We start from the raw sequence: 26,558 nt of genomic DNA, 5'->3' as shown, positions 1-26,558 counted from the left end.
ATTAAAAAAAAAAAATGCTCTGATCCTGCCACTCCCATCCTTTAAAATCAATCCCCTATGGCACCCTCACATCACAGGATAAATTTCAAGCTTCTCAGGACTGCATAAAGATCCTTCATAAACTGGTTCCTTACTTCCTCCTCATTCATACAACGACTGCAAGGTTCAGGTCCTGACCTTCCTGGACAGTTACTTCTTCTCTCAGTACCTTAATTTCCTCAACTGTAAAACAAGGATAATTCTACCATCTAGTTCATAAGGTTACAGGGAGAATTAAAGGATTTGTTTGAGTGGTGGCTTGCACATTGTGCTCAAAATTAGTAATCATGATCATTATCAATTCATTCAGCAAACATCTATGTGCTGCCTCATGTGACCTGCTCTCCAACAATGTCAGTATACTGGTAGGTTGCGCAAACTTGCCATCCTGCCTCTTTGACTTTCATCCACAAAACCTTCCCCCACCCCACATCAGTCTCAAATGTTCTCACCAAACTTTGTTCAGAACAGTTCTATAATCTTATCAATGTATAACTATGACTTGCATGTTTGCTTCTCCCACTAGAGACTGTATGTGTGTGCATGCTTATATATGGGGTAAATCGTGACATTCAAAAGCAGTCCTGGTGGCACAATGGTTAAGTGCTTGGCTGCTAAGGGAAAGGTTGGTGGTTCCAACCCACCAACCACTCCTGGGGAGAGAGAGGTGACAGTCTGTTTCCCTAAAGATTACTGCCTTGGAAACCCTATAGTGCAGTTCTACTCTGTCCTATAGGGTCGCTATCATTTGTAATCAACTAGAGAGCACCCAGCAACAACAGTGATATTCAGCCCTGAAGACTGAACCTCTTTCCTCCCCCAACCAGGAAAAGAAAAATCCTGTCAGATATACGATGAAAACTGTGAAGTAACAGCAATAGTTAATGTTTATTGAGTGCTTACTACGTGCCAGACGTTGTTTCAAGCGCTTTGATTTTACCCCATTTTACAGGATACTGAGAAACTGACTTGAGAAACATGCACAAAGCCACCCGTTGCCGTCGAGTCAAAGCTAAGCAGGTAGCAAATGGTGGAGTCAGTCCACTCTGATCTGACTCCAGATTTCCCGCTCTTAACTACCTCCCCTTCAACATCACCTGGAGGACAGACCCTAAACTTCCCCTAAGGAGGATCTCCAACATGCCAACACTGAGGTTGGGGGGAAGGGGGGAGAGGAAGGGACCGAGGCATTAAGAGGCGAAAACATCATCCCAGAATTCCCTTAAAAGAGGTTTCTCTAGCATCCAGAATCTAGAAGCAACTTCCCTACACACACACACACACACACACACACAAAAAAGGCATCCGCACAAAAGAAGGCGAAAAGCCCCTAGATCCGCGCGGGTCCGGGTGAGGATCCCTACTGGCCTAAGGGGGCGTGCCCTGCACCCAAAAGAGACTCCCTGATGACACCGTTATCAATGCCCGCGGACCCAGTGAAGGCGCGGGAAAAAATAAGCGCACCCCCTTTCCGCACAACTGCCCCCCACATGAAGCTTTACAGTACCGGTCTGCAGCAGCCAACTTTCAAAGTTTCCCCCACCCCTTACACAGTTCCCCGCCGAAAGCACAGCATAGCAACAACCGAAGCGCTGGTTGGGTCGTCTCCCAGGCTACACTAGCCAATCAGAGGCAGAAACAGGAACAGGTTGGTTCGCCTGCTTGCTGGGAATTGTAGTTCACACTCTATAATCAGTCTTTCAGTACGGGTCAGAGCAAATTTCTCAATATAGCGATAATCAAAATCCGGTGAGGACAAACCACCAAAGAGATTGTGAAGCAAGGGAAAACCTTGCTTGGAATTTTATCTTTTCCTTCTTTTATCTCCACATTTTTTAAAAAATCGCTTAAAGGAGCAGAGGCATGCTAGTTTTATGGGGAATAGTTGAATATTTACTCTTCATAGAAGAGTTTTTGGGAGGGGGCATTTTGCTTGTTTGCTTTTTGCTTTATAAAAGGGGTTGTTAAACAGTTTGAAATACGCTGAATGAAATTGCTCAAACTGAAACGGGAGAGTGTGTAGTGAAAGAAGAACACGAAAGAAATCAAAAGGAGGCTTGGTTTAAAAGGGGCTCCGATGAGAAAAGAAACCCAGTAAACTGGTACTTTAAGACCCTGTATTAGATCATTATCTTTGCAAAAAGTCTGCTCCTTTTCTTGTTCTCATCTCTCCTTTGTAGACTTCTATCTTATGTGGCTCAGTGGTTAAGCGTTTGGCTGCACACCAAAATGTGAGCAGTTCTAATCCACCATTCGCTCCTTGGAAACCCTATGAGGCAGGTCTACTCTGTCTCTGGGGGCAATGGGTTTTCTGCTTGGTAGGGCCCTGGGTGGTGTTTGTGCTTAACTACTAACCTAAAGGTTGGTGGTGTCAACCCATCTAGTGGCCCGCCACAGAAGAAAGGCCCGACCATCCACAGCCAAGAAAATCCTATTGAGCAGTTCTCCTTCGTAACACCTGGGGTCGCCATTAGTTGAAGTCCACCATGCTGCAAGAGGTTTGGTTTCGTTCTTGAATTCTGTGTATTGACTGCACCCCTTACTGCACTATGTGCCCCTTTAGAGCAAGGACCATAGCTGACTCAGCTGTTTTAACTCTTTCCGCTAAGATAGGGCCTAGCACTGTTCAATTTACAGTTGAAGAGTGAATGAGCAAATAAATGATTGGAAGGACGCGGCAGAAAATGGGAATTCAGAGCGTACGGTTCAATTTCCGGATTAGAAGAGAGCCGACTGGATACAGTAATAATAATTCAGGTCTCACTGCTCTGGGTATCCCCAGAGCCTGGCAAACACTGTCACGTGGTTGGAGCTCAGTTAAATGTTGACGTCAAATTCTAGAGGGAAAAGAGAGCAAAAAAAAAGAAATTAAGGGAAACAGCTATTCCTGTCACCTGCTCTGCCGAATGCATAACTGAAAGGGCGGCGCGGAGGAGCTGTCATAACTAAGAGGGATGGTCCGAAGGCGGGACGCCCATTTGTTCTTTCCGAGCTTCCTACCTTTCCCTAGTCCCGAGCTCTGGCGTCACGCGCCACAAACAAATATGGCGAAACTTTTGTGGCTTCCCTCCATTCAGCCAATAGGAGTAGCCGCTCTAAATTGTCACTCCCCCTCCCATCGGGTGGGATCTGTCACCTGACACAGCTAAACATGGCTGCGCTGGAAGCTCAGTTGCTTTGGGCGCGGGGAGCAGGTGAGTGTGAGGCACCCCAGAGTAGGTGGGGGCGCTCTCCACGACCCCTGTAGGGATCATTCCTGCGCCTCAACCCCCACCGCCCTCCACTTCTGACACAGATTAGCCTCCCGATCTTCAATCTTCTCTCTTAGCAGAGAGCTCAAGCTAGGGGACTCCTGCTTAATTTCTCATCTTTGAGGAGGCAACCACCTGGGGATTTGGAGCTGAATTTAGCATTAAAGCGCAAGAGGGAATACTGACCTGAAGTTATGGGTCTGCGTTGTGTGCAAATACAACGATAAATATTAATTAAATAAAGAATGCGCATAGAGAGATGGAATCCACCCCTTGGGGAAAGGTGGCAGCTCTCAAAAGGAAATAGTAAATTGTCAAATTAAACTTAAAATGATAATTGGGAAAGTGAGACTCGCCTTTCCCAGTCGGGCTGGTAGTTGCTGGTTTGTCTGAATACAGTTCCTTCCCTTTCTTCTCACTGTGGGTTGTGTTGTTCCTATGAGGTACTGCACGAACGAGGAAATTGAGGATGTGCTTGGCATAACTCATCCTGCTCCATCTCCCTCCACTCTGCTGGGAAAATGCAGCACCCATTTGGAAAAGAGGAAGCTGCCTCCCAGAAGCAGCTTTGGGGATTTTTCTGTGAGTGCCTGCGGAGGGGAGAATGGGAGCTGGCACAGGCATGTGTACCACAGCTACACGAGGGACAAGGGGATATCCCAAAGAGGGTGGAAGACGTACTTCAGGCCCTGGTGGTGTGTCCACATTTGCTGAGGTAAGCGGTCATCCTTTCTGAAAGGCAATTACAGGACAGGAGGTACATGGTTCAATATTTAGTCATTGTCCTCCACCCAACAACCTTCTGAAGAATTAGCAGAGGCAGACTGAATTTTGCCTGCTCTGCAAATTTGCCTCTATAATATATATTTGTTGTTTAATTAACATTGGTTTTGGATTATCTGGAACTGGATTTAAACCTGGCCAGCAAAGTGTGCCTAAAACCACCATTTCTTGATTATCATCATTAAAGTAGATGAATGGAACTGCATTGAGAACTATTTTCTTTCCCTCCAAAAGAGCAAACCCTGCTCTTTTCTTGCTTATGAAATTGAAGGTGTTGTTGTAGCTTTAACAAAGGACTGAGAGTGAACTCATTTAAAACTTTTTATTTTGAAATAATTATAGATTCACAAGAAGTTGCAAAACAAGGACAAAGGGTCCCGTGTACCCTTTCCCAGCATCATCCAATGGTGATTGATAGCTGTAGTACAATATCAAAACCAAGAAATTGGCAATGGTACATTACAGTACTGTTAACTGAACTACAAACACAAACTACAGACTTTATTTAATTTTCACCTTTTTTAAATATGCATTCATTTGTGTTTGTCTAGTTCTGTGCAGTTTTATCCATGTATAGATTCATGTCACTACCACCACAATCGAGATACAAAACTATCACTGCAAAAGAACTCTCTCATTCCCAGGTGCTGCTCTTTGTATTGGCACTGTGCCTCCCTCTTTGTCCCCTAGCAACCACTAATCTGTTCTCCGTCCTAGATTTTTAATGAAGTTCTTCCTTAATTAATTAACAACTAGTGGTAGGGGAATCAAATGTACTATTCAGTCTCTCCCTTATTTCCCTTACTTTTGCTGTTATATACTGTTTAAGTAAGTATGAGCACATACAGAGTAGGGAAACTTAAGTGATTCTTTTCTTCCTTTATTTTTTTCCTTCAAATTTGGGTCCTAGCCATTTACTGTCTGATTTCAATTACTAATGTCAAAGAAAGGTTTATGAATTCTTTAATGCTATTTTTAGCATACAGTTAAAATTTTTTATGAAGTTCTGTTTTATGACCCTTTGATTCAGTTTCTCTATTCAAAAATATACTGTAGGTAGTTTTAGCTATTATGATTTGCTGTGTATTTTTTTCAATTTATTTAAAAATATTGAAGGGTAATGAGGTGAAGGTGGAATTGAGACATTTTTCCTTTTTTTATGACAGTTGTTCTCATTTTAATGTTTTATAGACTGTCGTATACATTTGAAAATTTCTCATTGCAACAGTGTCTCGCTTGTCCAGGTTTAAAACAGACTGAGCAGTGAAATCTAAATCTTGAATCACAGAAGAGAAAATGGCAGTAGAAACTCTTTTTTAGGGATAACATCCTTTTCATACTTTACAGATGCGGGCAGGATATCAGCCCTCAAAGATTAGCATGGGTCTGGCTTCTTGTACTGGAAAAATGGTTTGCCCAGGAAAAGGTAAGTTAGGTTTACATTTCAGATTTTCTCCTGAGGCCGGAACTGAGAAAAACTTAGAAGTAATTATGCAGTCTTCCTTTTGTCTGTTACTTCCTCTTTTGTGAGGTTTGTCATACTCTCTGTATTGACAGTGAGAATGGCTTAAATTTTTATTGCTGTCTTCTTACCTAAATTCATTCACTCATTCGCTAACATACAATGACATATAATATTATTTGAGATAACGCCATTTTGTTAAATATTGTTGTGTGCCTAAAGAACTTTCCAGAGCTCACTGAAAGTGACAAGATAGTGAATACAGTAGGAACCCATAACATTTGGATCTATTCAACACTCAAGTAAAGGAAAATGGGCAGAGCTACAACTGACTTTTCTTCCAACAGCCTTACTTTAACTAGTCTTGCACAGTGAAAATTTATAGAGTTTAAACCCCATTAATTAGTAATCTAGTAATTCAGATCAACTGGAATAAAAGTTACCAAACATAAAAATGTAGTGAGAAAATTAATAGTTAAAGATAACTTGTAAGTAATCACCTGTTTAAGACTGAAGGGTCAACAATTTAAATCAAAGATGAGACTGTAAGGGGGCAGGGAAACTAAATTAATGGAAACAGAACAACCAGGTAGAAGTAATGAGCATCTTCATGCATTATAATGTAACCAGTGTCACTGAAGAATTTGTGTAGAAATTGTTGAATGGGAACCTAAACTGTTATGTAAACCTTCACTGAAAACATAATAAAATACTACTAAAAAAAAAGACAGACTTGTAAGGAAGTGCTTTATTTTTTTGGAAAAACTGCCATCAAAAGTCCTTTAGGGAAGTCTTTGCTTAGGGGTCACTGAGTTTCTGTTAATGGTGGTAGAGTAATTTGGAAACAAATAGTGGAGATGGTTGCACAACTTGCTGAAGGTAACCAGTTTCACTGAATTGTCCATATAAAAAATACTGCATTGGCAAATGTTTTGTTACATGTATTTTTACCACAATAAAGTAATTTTTAAAAGCCCTTTTAGAAGTATATATTAATTATCAGAAATTGATATCAATGAAAGAAATTTCTCTGAGGTAGTTTTTTTCAAACCTCAGATTTTAAGACTTAATTGAGGAACCTTTGACTCAAAAGAGGAATGACTGGCCCAAAGTCATACCAAGTTAGCTGAAACCAAGCTCCACAAGGAGCTGAAACCAAGATCTCTGACTCCCAGTCCTCTGCTTTTTCTACCTCATCATTATTTTTTAACCCACTACATGGACTTAAAAATAAGGAAACCACAAATTCTATTTTTAAAATGTCTGTAATTCAGCCTGATTTTCTCCCCTACTCCCTTAAATTGTCTGAATTAATTTTGCCTTTAGTTCCAACTTTGCCTGACACTTATCCTTCTTCACATAGCTGTCCAAAAAAGTAACAAAAATTACTGATTTAACTGTATCTCTTAACCAAACTTTTGCTAAATGTCTGATAAAGAGATATGACAAAAAGACGAGCAGTGGGGGGAAAAAAAGAGAAGCAAGATTGAAAAGTAACCAACCCAAGAGTTGGCTATAGCTTCAGATTTAAAAGGGAAAACTTGAGCTAAAATGTTCAGTAGTATCTACTGAGGAAACAAAAGAAAAAAAAAAATCTTGTTACTGATTAAGGATCTTTCTAGCACAGACATGGAATTTGCCAAGCCAAATGAACTTTCCCCTCAGTTAAAACTATTTGCTTACTTTATGGCTGATTGGCTGCTTATTTTCTGGACAGTTGCTCAACCAGATCAGGTGGTAGATTTCACTTCCCTGGCTCCTTAGAGCAGACTAAGAGTTGTTCTTGTTTTTCCCAGCATCAAAGAACATTTTGGCCCATAAAGCTCCAGTGATTTGGTTATTTAAACAGTTGTGGGAGTGTTTTAGTTCCTCAGAGAAGTTTAAAACTTTGTTCAAGTACCAAGGCTGTAAGTGAATTCTTGGAGTAGTTCTGCAAAACCAGTCGTTATACGGGTAGTGCCTCCGTATTCTAGGCACTTAATGGCTGCCTACCCTTTTCCAGGTGTCTTAGTTATCTAAATACCATAGGTGGATGGTTTTGGCAAACAGAAATTTATTCTCTCACAGTTTTGGAGGCTAGAAGTCCGAAATCAGGGTGCTGGCTTCGGGGAAAGAACTCCTCTCTCTGTTGGTTCTGAGGGAAGTTCCTTGTCATCAATCTTCCCCTAGTCTAGAAGCTTGTCAACACAGGGACCTCAGGTCCAAAGGACACCCTCCACTTCTGGTTCATCTTGCTTGGTGATAATGAGGTCCCTCTCCTCTCTGCTTGCTTCTCTCTTTTATATCTCAAAAGAGATTGACCGAAAATACAACCTAATCCTGTAGATTGTGTCCTGCCCATTAACCTAACTGCCTTTAATCTGGCCTCATTAACATTATATAACACATAGGTAATTACATCAGATCACAAAATGGAGGACAACCACACAATACTGCAAATCCTGGCCTAGCCATGTTGGCACACGTTTTTGGGGGACACAATATAGTCCGTAACACCAGGTCTCCTACCTTCTGCCAAAAGCTTCATTTTTAACTATTAGTTGAAACAGCAATTCCATTACCATTTTTCCTTTCCTTCATCCACTTTTGCCTCTGTCTCTTATTGCTACACATAAAAACGTGTGCAAAGGTCAAGATGCAGACCTGTTCACTGCCATGCTGCTTAAAATTGGGAAAAAAAAAAAAACTGGAAATAATTCCCATGTTCACAGTACAGGACTGATTAATAAACAGAAGTATATCTGTATGGAGTCCCAGTGTGGTACAAATAGTTAACGTGCTTGGCAGCTAACTGAAAGGTTGGAAGTTCGAGTCCACCCAGGGACTCGGAAGAAAGACCTGGTGATTTACATCTGAAAATTTAGTCATTGAAAACCCTATGGAGCACAGTACTACTCTGCCACACACATGAACGCACTATGAGTCAGAATCGACTCGATAGCAGCTAACAATAGCAACATATATAAAATACCATGCCCGCTATTTAAAATAAAGGGTAAATGAATTTTAAGTGACACGGAAGTATGCTTATTCCCTGCTGTGTGAAAAAAAAAGCAGTTTAGAAAACAATATATTTGTTCTGCATGCATAGATGCATGTATAGAAAGTGGTCTGAATGACCTTAGACCACAGTATTAACAGTAGTTCTTTCAGTGGTACGATTTGATGTATACTTGATGATTTTGAAATTCTTAGATGTAGATTGTCCAAAAGTACTAAGTGTAGTTGGGGATTAAAGTTTTTTGCTTTTTTTTCCTTCTTTCTCTTTCATGTGGAAGGAATACATAACTTGATTTAAACTAGGCATTTGAATTTTTCATCTATATATATTTTTTGCTAATATATATATTAGTTTGCTTTTTCCTAATATTTCTACATTGAACATGCTTTACTTTTATAGTAAGAAGATCTGTGCTTAGAAACATCGAACAAAGTCTTGCCTGTTTTAGGCATGTTAGTCATTTAGGACCCTGATATAATAATTTCACCAGCTAAATAAATATAAACTAATTAGTCTTTAGGATTCTAGAAGAAGCTCCTAAATTTTTGACCAGACTTTGTTCTTTTGTTAGGGACCTGCAGTTTGAACATGGTATCTATTCTTTCCTTATTATCCTCAGTAGAAGCAAAGACCTTCAACTTCCCAGCATGAATTGTCTCCACCAACTTCCAATCACAAGCATTATACAAGCTGTTCAGATGGCATAGGTACACATATTAGGGAAGGGCGTGGTAAGAAGAAATAGGATAGTGGATCAAGAACATATTAGATCTTTTCTTTTCAGCTTCTGAAGTCATGAATAGAATGAATGAATGGAGGGAGTGTGATCTTGTATTCTAAACCCCTCTCAGGCACACCATACTACAGGTGCTTCTAGCCTTGCGTTAGGAGACCTTTCAAAGACTCACCTTCAGAAAGCTTTAACAGGAGGCATGATTTACAGGTGTCTCTAATTTAAAGCAATGTTTGTCATGAATAGTCCAAGACTTTCATCTTATTTTTATGTGTATCTGGAGAAAAGGGGACTAATTTTAGTTTTAAGGACCAAGTAAAGGGGAGTAATTGTAAAACAGGCATGCACAGAAAGAGTCAGATGCTTTCTATCTATTTATACATTAGTCTTCTCTAATGGCATTTCTCATTAACAGACATTGGATTACTTTTTCCATTTTGTTTGAAATAATTAGAAAATGCTTCCTAACCATTTCACCCTTCATTTCACCAAATCTGTTGCCGTTGAGTCAATTCTGACAGAATAGAACTGCCCCATGGGATTTCCAAGGAGCAGCTGGTGGATTCAAACTGCTAACTTTTTGGTTTGCAGCCATAGCTTTTAATCACTGTGCCACCAGGGCTTCATTTCACCTTTGTTGTTGTTACTATTAGGTGCCGTCAAGTCACTTCCAACCCATAACAACCCTGTGTACAATAAAATGAAGCACTGCCAGGCCCTGCACCATCTTCACAATCATTGCTATGCTTGAGCCCGTTGTTGCAGCCACTGTGTCAATCCATCTCCTTGAGGGTCTTCCTCTTTTTCGCTGACCCACTATTTTACTGAGCATGATGTCCTTCTCCATTGACTGATCCCCCCCATAACATGTCCAAAGTACATGAGACGAAGTCTCGCCATCCTTGTTTCTAAGGAGCGTTCTGGCTATACTTCTTCCAAGACTTACTTGTTCATTCTTCTGCCAGTCCATGGTATATTCGGTATTCTTCACCAACACTGTAATTCAGAGGCCATCAGTTCTTCTTTGGTTTTCATTATTCATTGTCCAGCTTTTGCATGCATATGAGGCAATTGAAAACATCTTTGCTTTTTAACCCTTAACCAAACAAAAAACCAAATCTGCTGCCATCAAGTCAATTCTGACTCGTAGCAACCCTATAGGACAAAGCAGAGCTGCCCCATAGAGTTTCCAAGGAGCGCCTGGCGGATTCGAACTGCAGACCTTTTGGTTAGCAGACATAGCTCTTGACCACTACTCCACCAGGGTTTCCTTTTAACCCTTAGTAAAGATTAATTAAAAATATATATACACCTATGCCACAAGTTTGTTCGATTTAAAGATTATCGTTGTTGTTAGTTGCTACCTAGTTAATTCCAACTCATGGCAACACCATGTACGCAGAGTAGAACTGCTGCATAGGGTTTTCAAGGCTGCAGGCTTGAAGAAGCAGAATTCTAGGCCTGTCTTCCGAGGCACCTCTGGGTGGTTTCAAATTGCCAACCTTTCAGTTAGTCATCGAGTGCTTAACTGTTTGTGCCACCAAGTAACTCCAAAAAATTAGATATGATTTAAAAAAGTGAAAATATGGCACACACTACTGGCCCATATTGTTTAATAAGTGTTAAATTCTTTCTCTTTTTTTCCTCCAGCTTATATGCAAATAATAATAAATAATGAAAACAGAGGTCTGGACCAAAAGGGGATCATATCCAGTGACAGAAAAAGTCATGTGGAATGAGTAAACCTTAGAGTCTGTGGCCAATCAGGGTGGGCTTTAAATGTCAGTATTTAAGAGTGAGATGGGTCCAAGTTTAGCTGTTTTTGTTTATAACAAAAAGTACCTGAAACTATATCCAGGAATTTAGTGGTTAAGAATACTTTATATTAAAGAAATAGCAAAAATAAGACTAAGTGGAGATAAATATTTACTTACAATTTGATAACTAAAGCATGTGTCTAATCTCTGTGCTCTCTTATGATACTTCTAGAAATTACTCCCAGCTGTTTTCCGGAGAAAGCTTGAGTTTCTTTTATTGTCAGAAGACCTACAAGGTGACATTCCAGAGGACATCCTCAAGGTGAGTGAGAGCCCTGGAGACATCTGCCGAGGGTTACAGTTACTCAAAGAGCTCATCTTCCAGGGACCCAACAGAATCATGTCCCAAAGTTGTTAACTGCACTTTCTTCTCAGGCAAGACCAGGCTAGATAGAGGCCCTTCGAGAGGAGTTTAGACTTAGGATAAGTTTATCTGATTTTGAAATTCTTAGAAGTAGATTGTCCAGAAGTACCAAGTGTGTGTAGTTGGAGATTAAAGGGTTTTTTTTTTTTTCCTTTTCATGTAGAAGGAATACCTAACTGGATTTAAACTAGGCATTTGAATTTTTCACCAGTAGATGGTAGGGAATATGAAGGTGGAAATGAACTAATATTTGTTGAGTGCCTCTTCTATAACAGGAGGTGTTATACCTACTACTCAGAGCAACCTTCTGGGGTAGATTCAAACTAAGTTTTCTATATGTATATGGCATATACTAGGTACTACGTAAGTGCCTGAAGTATGCTCTGAGGTTCAACACTTGTTTTCTTCATGACCCTGCCATCCGTTGATTAAAGACATTTTTACAGTAGAATAAGATAGGTGCTGTCACTTGTATTAGGTCAAAGTACCATGGTCTTGTGATCCATCTCTGAGGCAGTTAGTGAAGAGGCATTCCTAAGCACCGTCTGTAGGCACAATGCTAAAGTGTGGTATATAACCTACTTCCCAATCCCCTTTCCTTCCTCCACCCCTACCCTGAAAATGAAGTATAGGCTTAGAGATTTATGCCTTTAAGGAGCTTACAGGCTAGGTGGGAAGGAAGGACTAATATATGCATGAGACAATTAGGTACTAAACCATAGGGTATGAATTTTAAGTATATTGAAAGCTCAGGAAAGAAGGAGAGTGGTATGGGTTGCAGGTGTTGGGGAAGGTCTTATGGAAGGGTTAGGAATGAGCTAGACCCTTAAGCATGGCTAACATCTGATTTAGATCCAAAGTTAAAAGCTGGTACACAGTATTCTAAAAAAAATTGAATTCACATTTCCTTAGGTAGGCATAATGTCATATGTCCATTTGTCACCTGCCTGGTCTATGAGTTTGGGTTCCATAATTTAGATCAACAGTGTACGTTTTGGAGGCAGTGGTGTGGAGCTAGCTTGAGCTTGGAGGCCTTGGGCAATTGAGTTAATCTCTCTTTGCCTCAGTTTTGTCATTTGTAAAATGGAGGTAATAGTAGTATCTTTCTCTTAAGGTTATTATAATGATTCATTAAATTTTTCTGTGCAAAGAGCCTACCACAGGGTCTAACAGATAGTAACTACTACAAAAGTGTTTGCAACTGGTACTATTCTATATCTAGGCTAAAAAAGAAGAAAACATCAAGACATACAAGTGATAACATTCTAGACATGCTCACCATCATCCCTCTCTTCGTCTTCTATTTAGGAGCTATATGAAATCGTAGCACAAGACACGGAAGGCCCTGTGCCGGATGGAAATAGGAAGTGGGAAAGCTGGCCCCGTCGGCTCAGCTCAGAAGCTGTCTCTGTGCTCTGGGATCTTCTGAGGCAGGCTCCCCAGCCAGCACAGGCCTTGCTGGAGTTCCTGCTGAGGGAGGACGACAGCACCAGCCTCTGTGGCTGGCCTCTGCAGAAGGCACTGGTGGACCTCATTCAGAAGGCACTGAAGGCTTTGCACGGCCCTGACGCTGGGCCCCCTGGAGTAGTAGATGCCATCTATGGAGCTCTGCGGACTCTGCGTTGCCCTGCAGAGCCCCTCGGGGTTGACTTGCGCCTCCTGTGTGAGGCACTACTGGAGGCCTGTAGGAACGAGGGGAGCCCACTGCAAGAGGATCGGCTGCTCAGCTGCCTCCTGCACAAGGCTGGACGAGGTCTGCTCTCCCTGTATGGCCATACCTATGCAGAGAAGGCCACTGAAAAGCCACTGAGGGTCACATCCTCAGGAAAAGGTGTGTTCCCTTTCCTGCTTCTCCTTACGTTTAGGTATTGTCTTGGTTTCCTAGTACTGCTGTAACAGAAATACCGTAAGTGGTGGCTTTAAAGAACAGAAAGTTATTTCCTCACAGTTTACCCCCCAAACCTCACAGTTTAGGAGGCTAGAATTTCAATCCAGGGCTCTGTCTGTTGATTTTAGGTGAAAATCCTTGTCTTTTCGCTTTTGTAGCCCTCAAGTCCTTGGTGATCTTCATGTGTCATCTGCCTTCTACAATGTGTGCTTCTGTGTCTAATCTTTTATAACTCAGCAGGGATTCATTTTAGGACACACTGTACACTGATATGCTTCATTAACATAACAAAGAAAATCCTAGTTCCAAATAGGATTACATCCACAGGTATAGGAGTTAGGATTCCAATATATATTTTGGAGGCACACAGGTCAGTCCATAACAGGGATTTATCATTTGGTAATTCCAATATGCCTAACCTCTTTGAAGTTTCTCTGGGCCCGTGCCCTCCATATTGCCCAGGAAATCTAATAGGAGAGGCTGAGCAAAAATGCATAAGGTGTTCTTCTGTAAAAGCACAGATTGTATAGTCTAAGGTGGTAGTTGTTAGTTGCCATCAAATCAATTCTGATTCATGGTGACCCCATGTGTACAGAGTAGAACTGCTCCATAGGGTTTTCAAGGCTGTGACCTTTTGGAAGCAAATCACCAGGCCTGTTTTCCAAGGTGTCTTTGGGTGGGTTCAAACCGCCAATCTTTCATTAGTAGTCCAGCACTTTAACCATGTGTGCAAAGATGGTGGTGATAGGGGAAAAAGTTAAGGTAATAGCAATAGCAGGAAAGAGTTTTCCAGAAGCTACTAAGTGAAGCAAATAGCCTTTAAGATAGAAGCGTAGAAAACCTGGTTTAAGTTTCTAAAAACGCAAACTCACATGAGTTGGTTTTTTAAATGGGTTCTCACTTAGGAGAGAAGAGTTCCTGTTTTACCAGTAACCCCGCCTGGTTTGATTTTCAGTCTCACTGGATCATCTGGATTCTGAGCGGGCAATGCTAGCTCTGTTCTCCAATCCTGACCCAGCCCAGGCTTGGAAAGTGGCCTATTTCTACTGTCTGAGCAATAGCAAACACTTCCTCGAGCAGATCCTGGTAAGGCTAGCTTTGTTGTTCTCTCTCACTGAAGTAGCCAGGGGTTCTCTCCAGGCTTTTTCACGTTCTCATTTCTATCCCACTCACTTACCCAACCCAAAGACATCAGTCAGTGGTGAGTCACTTGGTTTTATCCATCCCACACTCCCTGGAAAAGGAAAACTCAAAACCAGTATGATTCATAGTTGGAATTTAGTCATTGTATGTGGGTTCTTTGGCAAGAACTAAAATGTTGGGTATATATAAGCTTTCTGGAGAGCATGAGGAAGAAAAGACAATGGCAGCAGAATGCTGCCTAGCTGAAAGGGGAATTTAATTAATCTAACCTTTTTCTTCCAAGTTACAATTGAGCTTCAGTTTAATTCAGTGGATACTTATTAATCTCATTTTATATTACATGCACGGTGCTAGGAGCTGGGGTTTCAGCAGAAGTCAGTCCCTACTTTTCAAGGAGCTTACACTCTAGTGTTCTCATGAACATTTATTTTATTCAGCTGGCCACTTTTGTGATTCTCAGAAACCTCCCTGCTGTACTAAAGAGCTTTTTACCCCAGTGAGCAACAAGATGGAACTCATTCTTTCCAGTCTGCATAACTGCCTATAAAAACCACTTATGGCTTACAGGTGACAGCACTAACACTGTTGAAAGAGGAAGACTTCCCAAGTCTTGGCTGCCTACTAGACAGAGAATTCAGGCCCCTCAGCCGACTCCTCGTGCTTCTGGGCTGGACACACTGCCAGAGCCTAGAGTCAGCTAAGAGGCTGCTGCATACACTCCACAGGACTCAGGTAACTCTCACCCTTCAGCCTGGTCTGCTCTAGAAAGGAGTGCTATGGGGCTTTGGGCTTATGCAGAAGATAAGGTCCTGAAGTTGGCATCACAGTCTCTAACCCCAGGTGCCTGAGTCAGCATCTCTTTATTCTGCCCATCAACACAGGATCAAGGCTGCGATAAGCTCCTCAGGGATGCCTGTGATGGGTTGTGGGCTCACCTGGAGGTCCTGGAGTGGTGTGTACAGCAGAGCAGGTAAGGCCCTGGGCAGCCAGCTCCCTTTTGCCCTTGGGTGTGTTTGAACTTGTACTCCCCGTGTGTGGCCATTTCAAGACATCTTTCACATAAATATTTTGGGTTGACAGTGTTGACCAGCAGCTAACAATTATTCTAGCTGTTAAACAGGAAACAAATACAAGTAATGATTATCTTCACCGTAGCCGTAATGTTATTACCAGAGGAACATCCTGAAGGATGACAGTGATAAAAAGAACAATAGCTCACATTTCCTGAGCACTTACTATATGCCAGGCATTGCTCTAAGCCTTTAACATGGATGTTTCACTGATGCCTCACAATAATCCTGTCGGGTAGATACCAATATTATCCTCATTTTGAAGGTGGGGGAACTGAAGCCCAGACATGTTAAATAACTTGTCCAAAGTGACACAGCTAGTAAATGTAGCCCACATTCTTCACAAAAACCAAACCAAAGTTGCCCTTCAAGTCAATTCCAACTCATAGTGACCCCACAGCACAGAGTAGAACTGCTCCATAGGGCTTCGAAGGAGTTCCTGGTGGATTTGAACTGCCCACCTTTTGGATGGCAGCCATAGCTCTTAACCACTACACCACCTTATTAGCTATATGTTATCCTGGATCACACTTTCAGTCAACAAATGCTTGTTGAGAAGTGTGCTAGGCCCTAAGCTTCCCTGATAACTATCCTTAGATCTAGGATCTTCCATAGATCTGGGTTTTTATTTTGTTCTTCACCCACTTCACCACAACTTCCTAAAGTGGAGTGGACAGAGCGGGAAGTTGTGAGGGTCTTTTACTCAAAGTAAAACCAGAGACCATTCTGTCAGCTCTAAACTAGAAAGACTATAGAAATTAGGAAGCTTAATCTACACGCCCTTTCTAGACCCTGCTCACTAGAAAGGCCCTTTCTAGATAAGTAGAGCTAAGTTAATGGATGTATTTCCTTTAGGGTAAATAAATGTAATGCTCCATCCCAGACCAACCAAAATTAGTGTTTGGGGAAGCGAAACCTGTGGTGTCATGGGCCAGAGAGAAAGAGCAAGAAGGAATGGAGATTGGTTTTTCAGGGCAATAATATAAACCACCTTCCCCTCCATCCTCCCAACTTTCCCTTTCAGCAACCCCATACCAAAGAGAGATCTCCTGTGTCATTTACATGGTGGAGACGGCCACTCAGTGCTCTACTCTCTCCATCACCTCACAAACCTTCCAGCCCTCAGGGAGGAAGATGTTCTCAAGCTCTTACGAAAGGTGCCAGCCAAGGACCCCCAGCAAGAGCATGGTGAGTTGGCAATGGAGTGACTTGGGCAGGATTCCCTCTTAGAGTAATCTTGCCCATGTATCTTACAGCATAAGATTTAGCTAAATGTGATTTCTGGAATATATCATTACAGTAGCCCAGTAGTTGCCTCTAAATTAGCACTGTTGGCCCCAGTCAGATTACGGAATATAGGAACATGTTTCTTCTTTCTTGGTAAGTTGTAGGAAATCCCATAAATACGATTTCCCCTCCTTTGTCCTCACGTAACCATCTCAGGAACCACTAACTTAACACTGTTTCCAATGAAACAGAGTTACAAAATGCCTACTGAATTCACAGCATTGTCACTGTCAGTGTTTATGGAAATTCTTGGTGAGTCTGTCTATGCTTCACATTTTGTATCTTCTCCCCACCTCCACATCTCTTCGTACTCTGTTGAACAAATAAAGGGGTTTAGAAGGAAGACTTACCTGAAACAACAGCAAAGCCTTTTTAACTTTAGTTCTTTGCTTAAAATTCAAGAATGCATTAGCAGGCTTTTTCTTTTTGCTCTCAAAATTGTATCAGTCATAAACCAGAGACTGCATCAGCCTGAGACAAGAACTAGATGGCACCTGCCTGCAACCGATGACTATCTTGACAGGGAACACAACAGAGAACCCCTGAGGGAACAGGAGAGCAGTAGGATGCAGACCTCAAATTCTCGTAATAAGACCAGGCTTAATGGTCTAATTAAGACTAGAAGGACCCCAGAGGTCATGGTCTCCAGACCTTCTCTTAGCCCAAGACGAGAACCATTCCCAAAGCCAACTCTTCAGACAGGAATTGGACTGGACTATAGAATAGAAAATGATACCAGTAAGAGTAAGCTTCTTGGATGAAGTAGTCACATGAGACTATGTGAGCAGCTCCTGTCTGGAGGGGAGATGAGAAGAAAGAGGGAGTCAGAAGCTGACTGAATGGACATGAAAATAGAGGGTGGAGGGAAGGAGTGTGCTGTCTCATTAGGGGGAGAGCAACTAGGAGTATATAGCAAGGTGTATATAAATTTTTGTATGAGAGACTGACTTGATTTGTAAACTTTCACTTAAAGCACAATAAAAATTGTTTTTAAAAAATTGTATCACGGTATATTCCCAACCTGCCACACAGGCCAGAGATGCTTGTCTTTGAGAGAAACTTTCTCATGTGGCAGCAGGGGGATCCCAGCCTGAGTGTTGTTTTGATTTACTTTTAAAAAGGACCTACCACTAATTGGAAAGCAAGCGTAACTAAACTCCATGTTTTTTTCTGGAAAGATGGGCAGCTTGTTTAGCAGCTTTCCTAGAGGAACTGAAACTCTAACTACAAGCACCAAAGCCCTCCAAAGAGGAACTTTAAATACCACCCCTGTTGACCCACCAGAACACAACTTAGAACTTGAGTTCTAAAAAGGCAAAAGAGGGACAATCGTAGAGCTGGGACTAGGGTGAAGCAAGAGAGGAATCTAGGGTGCAAAATTAAAGGAAGCCTGTGCTCTCGAGGTCATGTAAGTGCTTGCAAGTCCTGGCCCTGGATAGTAAAGCCATACAGCTCAGGGGCGTAGAGCAGTATTGATCTCGTTCTGCTTATTACCTTAACCCTGGCAAGACTAAGCTTCCGGAAAGTCTTATGCATCAACAGATTCATTACAACATGATGATAGCAAAGCATCTCTAGCTACTCCATTGCCCTGCAACAGGGAATTTGGTTCAGTAAGCAACAGGGTACCTATTCAGTGAAACAATATGCAGCCATCAGAAATTTAGTCTATGAAGAAACAATCAAATGTTTGTACTTTTAAGATTTTTAAGAAAAGGAAAATTAAACTGTATATAAAATATCATTACATTCAAGTTAAACACACACAAATTCACAAAACTATGGAAAGGGATAACCCAGAATCTAGTGGTGGTTGGATTTAACTGGTTGGATTATGGGTGATTTTTTTTTTTCCTACTTTTTGCTTTACTATATTTAGTGCTTTTTTCTTTAATGAACAGGTAGTACTTTTGTAATGGAAAGAATTAGGGCCAGATTAAGACCTTTAGAAAACCTGTGCATGACAAAGATGATGGTGCCCTCCTTTTCCGCTAAAATTCAAAATTACAAAAAGAGAAATTCAAAATTATAAAACAAGTATAAAGACTTTCAACAAAGTCTGCACTTCTGACCTGCTGACTCACATTACTCCCTTGAGTTTCATAATTTGCTGGAACAACTCACAGTGCTATCATTATTATTATAGTTTTATTATATCAAAAAGGATACAAATGAAAGCTGCATAGGGCAAAGTCTGGTGGGAGGGTTCCTCAGACTTTTTGGGATATGGATGCTTCCCCACATGAAGCTTTCCTATCCCAAAAAAGGAATATGCTACTTTCCCACGTGCGTTATGTCTTTCACCAACCAGGAAGCTCATGGAGCTTCCATGTCCAGAGCCTTTATTGGGGCCTCATTACGGTCATGATTGATTGAATTATATCCCCTATTCTCCTTGTTCCTGAACTCTGCTGACATCACGGGTGATCTTTCTGTCCTAGCCAACTCCCACCTGAGCCACCTCATTAGTGTGAATCCTCAGGTTTGGTCTGGAAGCCTCATCAAAGACACGTCAATCGCTAGGTAGATTCCAAGCTTTTAGAGATTATCTCTTAGGAACCAAAGACAAAGACCAAATTCTCTGGTAAAGTTAACCTCACAATGAGGAAATGACTTGTTGAATGGCCACAGGGCCTACGTTGAATAGACATGTAGAGGTGAGGGGGGAAAAAGAAATGGAATTAAAAGTTGATGTTGACTATAGGAGAAGCCTGGCGGGGAAGCATATCAAACTGATGGATAGGAGAGGGTGTGGGAACACAGTGAGTCCACAAGAGCAGCATCTCTTTGCTTTAGCCATAGTTGTAGCCCATGCCTGGAAGAACCCAACTCTGAAATTTTGCCTGTTTCTCTCTGCAATTCAGATTTAACTGATGCCCCACTCCCTGACCACCTGGGCCAGTGTCAGAACCTTACACTCTACCAGGGCTTCTGTGCCATGAAGTATGCCATCTATGCCCTCTGCGTGAATTCACACCAGCACTCACAGCGCCAGAACTGCAGAGAAGGTCCCTCTGAGGACCTGGCCTCGGTCGTGGAGCCAGTGAATGACTTGCTCTCCTCCCCAGGTACAGCTCGTCTACCCCTCCCTGGCATCAGCTCCCTGGTAACAACCTGTCCCGGTGAGTTCTTAGCGTGATAACCCTTTTCCACCAGGATTCAGGTCAGGCTTCATTTTATTATGCCCAGGAAAAATTACATCCATTTACCAGCCTCTCAAAGGGATATAGAGAAAGCAGGTGATTTGTCTAAGTTCTTATGGAGTTTGGTCATCTAGTACAGTATTTTCTAAATGCTTTGTTTTTTTAAGTACAGTAAGAAAAACATTTCACATCACTCTACAGCTTCACCTACATACCATATGATTTGAATGTATGTATATATATGGGAACACAGGTGGTACAGTGTTTAAGAGCTTGGCTGCTAACCAAAAGGTCAGCAGTTTGAATCGACCACCAGTTCCTTGGAAACTCTTTGGAGCAGTTCTACTCTGTCTGTCCTGTAGGGTCGCTATGAGTTGGAATTAACTCAACGACAACAGTTTTGGTTTGGTTTTGGTACATATATGTGTATATGTCTACATATGTTATCTGTAAGCTGAAACTAAGTTTTAAGAAACAATACTTCCCTTTCCAAATGGAGCATACTTGATTATTTTTCTGTTCTATTCCATCTTACTAAATCAATTTCATGGGTCCCAGCCCACAATGTGAAAAATACCAACCTAATGTCCTATTTTCTCTCATTTTTCTTAATAACTTGTAATTCTACAACTTGCCTTCTGTATTATAGGAAGGTATCATGTGATGGTTTGCACTCAACTATTATCCTAAAGGTTCGTAGTTCAGACCCACCCAGTAGTGCCATGGAAGAAAGGCCTGGTGATCTGCTTCCATAAAAATTTCAGCCAAGAAAAAACCCTCTGGTAGTGGTCAGTTATCTCTCCCTTCCAGCTTTGAAATAGACCTTTACCTCTGAGAATGGTCATCTTTCACCTAGTATTTCTTAAGACTTCTAGGTAGCCAGTGATAAGGTTCAGAGTATCAATGAATGAAAATAGAACTGAGGAGTAAGGAGTCTCCGTTGCTACCTTCATTCCAAGAAGTGAAGTATGGAGTACTTGTCAGAGATGAGGAATAATGTAATATTAAACAAGTTGGGACAAAATAATGAGTGTTCAGTCAGCTGTACTTTTAGTTAACGTAGTGAAACTTTTCTGTGAAGAGACACAGCTGAGCAGCCTCTGGGCTACAATCTCTCTTATTCTTCTGACTGTAATCCCAGTAGCCTCAGTATATTATAAAATATAAATGAGTTAAAGTTGTAAGAATGTTTGAGTCTGGCAAGTAGTGTTTTCTAATGTTTGCATTCTCTCGCTTTTCTTTCTCTGGGCTCTTTTATACATACTTCTTTAGGTGCTTCAAATCTCTTCTCAACATACCTGGCCAGGTGTCAACAGTATCTGCGTAGTATCCCTGACTCGTTGTGCCTGGAACTTCTGGAAAACATCTTCTCCTTGCTCCTTATCACCTCTGCTGATCTTCACCAAGAGCCTCACCTACCTGAGGACTATGCTGAGGATGATGACTTTGAGAGGAAAAGCTCCTTGTGTTTGAGGTCCCTATCAGAGAGCCCTCAGCACATAGCTCAGCCTGAGAGGAAGTCAGAACAGGGTTTTCTGGGAGTCTCCAGAAGCCTTGCTTATACACTTCCAAGCTGTCTGAAGGCAGAGCCAAAAGACAGTTACCCAGGGCCTCATGGGCACAGCTTTTTGGACCTAAAGCACTTTACTAGTGGTATCAGTGGATTCCTGGCTGAGGAGTTTGCAATGGGGGCCTTCCTCAGGCTTCTCCAGGAACAGCTAGATGAGATCAGCAGCCGCAACCCTCCTGAGAAGCCAAAGCTGCTAGAAGCCCAGAGCTGCTTAGGAAGCAAAGATGGGCTGCAGAGCCGCCTGCATCGATTTTCCAAGGTTCTCTCTGAGGCCCAGTGGAGATACAAGGTGGTAACAAGCAACCAGGCCTCAGGTGAGACAGGGAGCATCATTCCCAGAGCTGATGGGTCCAGACAGTGGGGAGGGAACAGGGGAGAAAGCTAGGAGTACATGGGAGTCACCACGTAACTGAGAGCACATCATAGCAACCAGCGTCAGAATACTGGGCTATCACTCCATGTCTCACAGCTCAGTCCAAGGCTTCCTCTTTCTACCTGTTACCCCAGGAGAAGGGTCAAATCAAAGTCTGTCACTCTCCTATATGACCCCATTGGGTTTGCTGTTTCAGAGGGGCATCTGATACCCTCCCAAAAATACCAACCTGTTGCCACATGGCACCCCAGTCTCCGCCAGGGTCGTCAGACACGAAGGAGCCAGGCAGGTAAGCTGAAGAGCTGTCTCCCCACATCTTGTTTCTATGTACCAGGCAAGTAGTATATTGTCAAATGTGTAGTATTTTTTTAGCATAAAGCACATGATCAAAACAAGCAAATAAAAGTTATCTAAGATTATCCTAGTTTCACTCCCCCAAGATAACCCCTGTTAATAGTTTCTTATATATCCTTCCAGAAATATAACAAATATATATGTCCTTTCATATATATAAATGTGTCATACCATATATATTAATAACCTTAACTTGTTATTTCAGTTATATTCTTTAATGTATATAGATATGTCATGCTATACATTGAGAACTTATTTCACTGATCGTTTTAAAGGCTACCTGGTATTCCATTGTCACATATACCCTGTTTATATCTCCAGGTTTTTCCTATTATAACAGTGCTGAGGTAAACAGCCTTGTACATGTCTATGATTAGTTATGTAAGTTTGTCTATAGGACATTTTACTACCCATAAAATTGTTAAGTCAAAGGTATATGGATATAGAACATAGATATTACCAAGTTGCCTAAAAACAAGTGAACTAATTTATATTCCCACCAACGGTGTAGGAGTGCCTTTTTGCACATAGGTTCATCAACAATGAGTAGTATGAAATTTTTTTAAATCTTTGCCAATAAAATTAGGTGAGGAATGGTACATTATTACTTTTTTTTATATATATATGTATATATATATATTTTTTTTTAGTTTGATTGCAGTTGTCTTTTCATGTATTTATTGGCCATTTATATTTTTCTGTGAGCATCCCATTCATGTTCAAGGTCCGTTTTTCTTTTTGTTTCATCTTTCTTGTTGAATTTTAATATGTTCTTTATATATTAAGGAAAATATTTTCTCCTCATGTACTACAATTTTTTTTTTTCTTTCTTGTCTTATTGACTCTGTTCACAGTTTTTTCTTAAAGGGGTTTAGTACAGGAGTATTACACGAAAGTATTAAAAGTTTAGATAATCAAATTTCCATTATGGCTTTTGATGCCCACCTTTTAAATAACATAGGAACTATTAATTAACATAGGAATTAATAAGGGGTTCCTCTGTGCTAAGTAGTAGGTATCTTGAATGAGGCATAAATCAGGCCCTCACCTTCAAAGAACTGAAAATTTACTGCATAGACAGCACACGTAAAAAATTAAACTGAATGGAGGCACTGCCTGAAAAACAGAAGAAATCTCTTAAAAGGAGAAGTTAGCACCAAATGGTCCTAAATTCCTTTTTATAAAAAGAAACACTTTGAATCTTGGACAGAATATGTTTAGTGCAAATAGAAGAAGAAACTGCCTCAAAGAACAAGTAATCTAATGGGATAAATGCTTATAAAATAATACTAAAACCAGAAGGAACCCAAGGCATCATAATTTATTGATTAATTAACTAATTAGACTACTTATTTTATTATTCATTGAACACATTGTTATTGAGTGTCAGTATGTGCCAGGCACTGTGATGGGTGCTACAGATACAATGATGAGCAAAACTGAAAAAAAAAAAAGAGATCAGCATGTCCTACAAAAGTCAGGGGACCCGACTTGATGGAGGAGTTGACTCCTTACCTGAATACAAAAGACTAAGTAGGATCTAGCTAAGGGGCAACAAAAAAGGCAAGCACAGTGGATAGAGTGATGAATGTCATGAGAAAAACCCAGAAAAACATCAAGGCTGAGTCGCCGAGGCTCTTAAGCTGCTTAGTTAATTGGTTTGGGTCAAAAGGCATAGTTTGCATCCGCTTGACCGTCCAGCCCAAGAATGTGTAATTCATCATCAATTACCAACAGATGTCCGTCCCTTCAAAAAGATGCTGCAGATGGGCTCAGGTCACCAAATAGCTGAGGGCTGTGAGGAAACACAGTGAGCAAGGATACTCCTTTCCACAGGCTGATCTAGTCCTCGAATGACCACACTAAGGGATAACAAGTCTCCATTTGCAAACTCAGCACTCCAGGAAAGCAGGTGTTAGGAAGAAGCATTTCCTCTCGGGTTTTGAATAGTATGGTCTTTGGTGGACCAGGCCTTATACACTGGTTCCCTACCTTTTCAAGTATGAGGACACTTTTTTCTATGTCAGAAAAGTTTGTGAACCTCCTTTACACCCTACTACTTCCTGGTTATAATAGGTGTGCTGTTTTTTTGTTTTTTGTTTTTTTTTTTTCAGAATATTGACAGTGGTTAGTGAGCAGATGGGGGTCGCTGACACCTAGAAGTAACTTGAAAACTCTGGAACTCTGACACGCATAGGTTGGAAACCACTGATACAGGCTACTACCCGAATGAACATTTGGGCCATACTAAGCCTTCACCTGTGGTCTATAGGAGCATCCATGTTGCTGCAGGAGGAGCAGCAGGTGTAGCAGTTACCATGGTCCTCTCACTCTCAAGCAACCTTAGACCTCGGCTTTCAAGCCAACTTTGCACTTTGTACACTGTAAGGAGTTGATGAATGATCTTCTCTCTTCTTAATACCTCTAGATGGCCGGGACAGAGATTCCAACCCATCCCTGGAAAGTACAATTAGTGAACTGAGCACAAGTACTTCAGGTATGGTGGTTCCAACCAGTTGCCAACTTCAAGCAGCTTTGCCCTCACGTAGAGTTGCTATACACCATGGTGTGAAAACCAGGACTAAGCAGTTCATCCTGTGTCTAAGAAGGTTGATCTTGCAGACGACCAAGCAGATTTCAGCTGGGAGAAGGGAAATGGCTCTTTCACTATCAATTGAGTTACCCCCCAGCAGAGAGAATCAGAAGTGAATGCCCGAGGAAGACCATTGGTACTCACAGCCTTGTATCAGGGAGGATAGCATTGGTCTGCCCCTCGCTCCAGGAAAACTTAAAGACCTATTTACAGACCTTTGGAGAAGGACTTGGATGCGATAAGAGTTTGGTGGGAGGTGTCAGCACTATGGTTTTTCCTCAATTCATATTGTTTTGCTGTCATCCCACATTCTCATGTCCCAACAGAGGGGAGTCTGAGCCCTGTGTCTGGGCAGAATGAGCTGGATGGCCGGTTGCAGCCCCAACCTCAAAGTTCACTCATCCCCATGATGTTCTCCCCACCCGAGTCACTGCTGGCATCCTGCATCCTCCGGGGGAACTTTGCAGAAGCCCATCAGGTGAGGGGAGCACTTGCGTTAAGGTGTTAGGAGCTGAGAGTAAGGGGGAGCCTGGGCTGTACTTTGTCATAGAAAGAATGGTAAATCAGCCCCTAGCTGGCTGTTGCCCAGTAGGCCTCAGTTGAAGCTAACATGCGTGTGCAACCAGTACTACTCAGGAGCACTCGGGTGGCCCTGTTCCAGTAGGAGACGCAGGAGGGAGCTTCCATATGTGGCCCAATCCTTAACGCTGTGGATTTAGAGACCCGGCCTGGAGGAGATTCAAGATGTTGACTTTGTTTTCTTAACATAAGCAATGTTTTAACAAGATAAAATGTTCAGCCGCAATCCCACCACTTTAAAAAAACTAAAATATTTTCGTCTCTTTCTTTGTACTCATTCTCTGAATACTTGTGTTTTTATGTAGTTAAAAATCATGGTGTAATTTTCATTTGTCAGTTTGGCCAATGGTTTATCAATTTTGTTGATTTTGCTATTTTCAATATAAATAGAATGTCAGTTCAGTATATAAAAAGTCTTAGGAACCAGCAAGCCAGAATATTCATGTTGTATAGGAAGAAAAAAAAAAATGGAGCCCTGGTGGTACAGCGGTTAAAAGCTCAGCTGCTAACCAAAAGGTTGGCAGTTCAAATCCACCAGCTGCTCCTTGGAAACCCTATGGGGCCGTTCTACTCTGCCCTATAGGGTCTCTGTGAGTCAGAATCGACTCCACCGCAACGGGCTTAGTTTTTTGTTTGTTTGTTTTATAGGAAAAATAGCACTGATACAGAAATCAGGAAGACCCTTACCCCCTCTAAGCTTCAGTATCCTCCTCTGTGAATTGTAGCTAAGTGTAACACCTGATTTTCCTTCTTCATAGGAATGTGAGGAGGATGATATAAAAGCTCTGAGAAATACAGGAATCTTCAATTGCTTAAATGTAATAGCATAGAACCCTTATGTTTACAACTCTCTTGGTACATGTTATGACACGTGCTGGTCCCTTAACGTGTGGGCCAGATATTTTTTTTCCTATGAATTTAATTATTGAGGAATAAATCTAGGTGATGAGATAATTTTTGCTTAACTTCCTCTGGTCATTTTAAATTCTGTACTTTAAGAATAACGATAATTGTGATCATCTGGGGAGGCTAGGACCCTTACCAGCCTTTCCTATGCCCAAATCCAGAGAAAGTAGGCAAAGAGTCCTCCAATGCTTTGTTCCTAAAT

The 26,558-nt window shown here is 41.5% G+C and overlaps 2 protein-coding genes across 13 annotated transcripts in view; one reads left to right on the top strand and one right to left on the bottom strand.

Annotated features, from left to right (window-relative positions):
• RAD51B (RAD51 paralog B) overlaps window positions 1-2,910 on the bottom strand; it is a 717,077-nt gene extending 714,167 nt beyond the window's left edge. For all 8 annotated transcript variants that reach the window (XR_002785323.2, XM_003408521.4, XM_023546294.2 and 5 more), the window contains exon 1: window positions 1,547-2,910. The gene's annotated coding sequence lies outside the window, so the exon portion shown is untranslated. The remainder of the gene's footprint in view (window positions 1-1,546) is intronic.
• A 15-nt stretch (window positions 2,911-2,925) lies between these two features.
• The window catches only part of ZFYVE26 (zinc finger FYVE-type containing 26), an 87,588-nt gene continuing 63,955 nt past the window's right edge, over window positions 2,926-26,558 (top strand). The window contains exons 1-14 of one of the 5 annotated variants that reach the window (XM_023546292.2): window positions 2,926-3,233; window positions 3,734-4,005; window positions 5,421-5,499; window positions 11,259-11,348; window positions 12,759-13,281; window positions 14,294-14,424; window positions 15,049-15,213; window positions 15,363-15,451; window positions 16,576-16,739; window positions 19,703-19,906; window positions 21,254-21,865; window positions 22,121-22,213; window positions 24,707-24,775; window positions 25,198-25,349. In XM_023546292.2, coding sequence (XP_023402060.2) covers window positions 3,812-4,005; window positions 5,421-5,499; window positions 11,259-11,348; window positions 12,759-13,281; window positions 14,294-14,424; window positions 15,049-15,213; window positions 15,363-15,451; window positions 16,576-16,739; window positions 19,703-19,906; window positions 21,254-21,865; window positions 22,121-22,213; window positions 24,707-24,775; window positions 25,198-25,349 — 2,565 coding nt within the window. In that variant the 5' untranslated portion in view covers window positions 2,926-3,233; window positions 3,734-3,811. Of the gene's footprint in view, window positions 3,234-3,733; window positions 4,006-5,420; window positions 5,500-11,258; window positions 11,349-12,758; window positions 13,282-14,243; window positions 14,425-15,048; window positions 15,214-15,362; window positions 15,452-16,575; window positions 16,740-19,702; window positions 19,907-21,253; window positions 21,866-22,120; window positions 22,214-24,706; window positions 24,776-25,197; window positions 25,350-26,558 lie in introns of those variants that run through there. The other 4 variants (XM_023546288.2, XM_064292626.1, XM_023546290.2 and 1 more) reach the window with 4 other exon arrangements.

The sequence above is a fragment of the Loxodonta africana genome, chromosome 10, assembly GCF_030014295.1.
Source record: "Loxodonta africana isolate mLoxAfr1 chromosome 10, mLoxAfr1.hap2, whole genome shotgun sequence".
NCBI lineage: Eukaryota > Metazoa > Chordata > Mammalia > Proboscidea > Elephantidae > Loxodonta > Loxodonta africana.
This window is presented reverse-complemented; position numbering and strand designations above follow the sequence as displayed.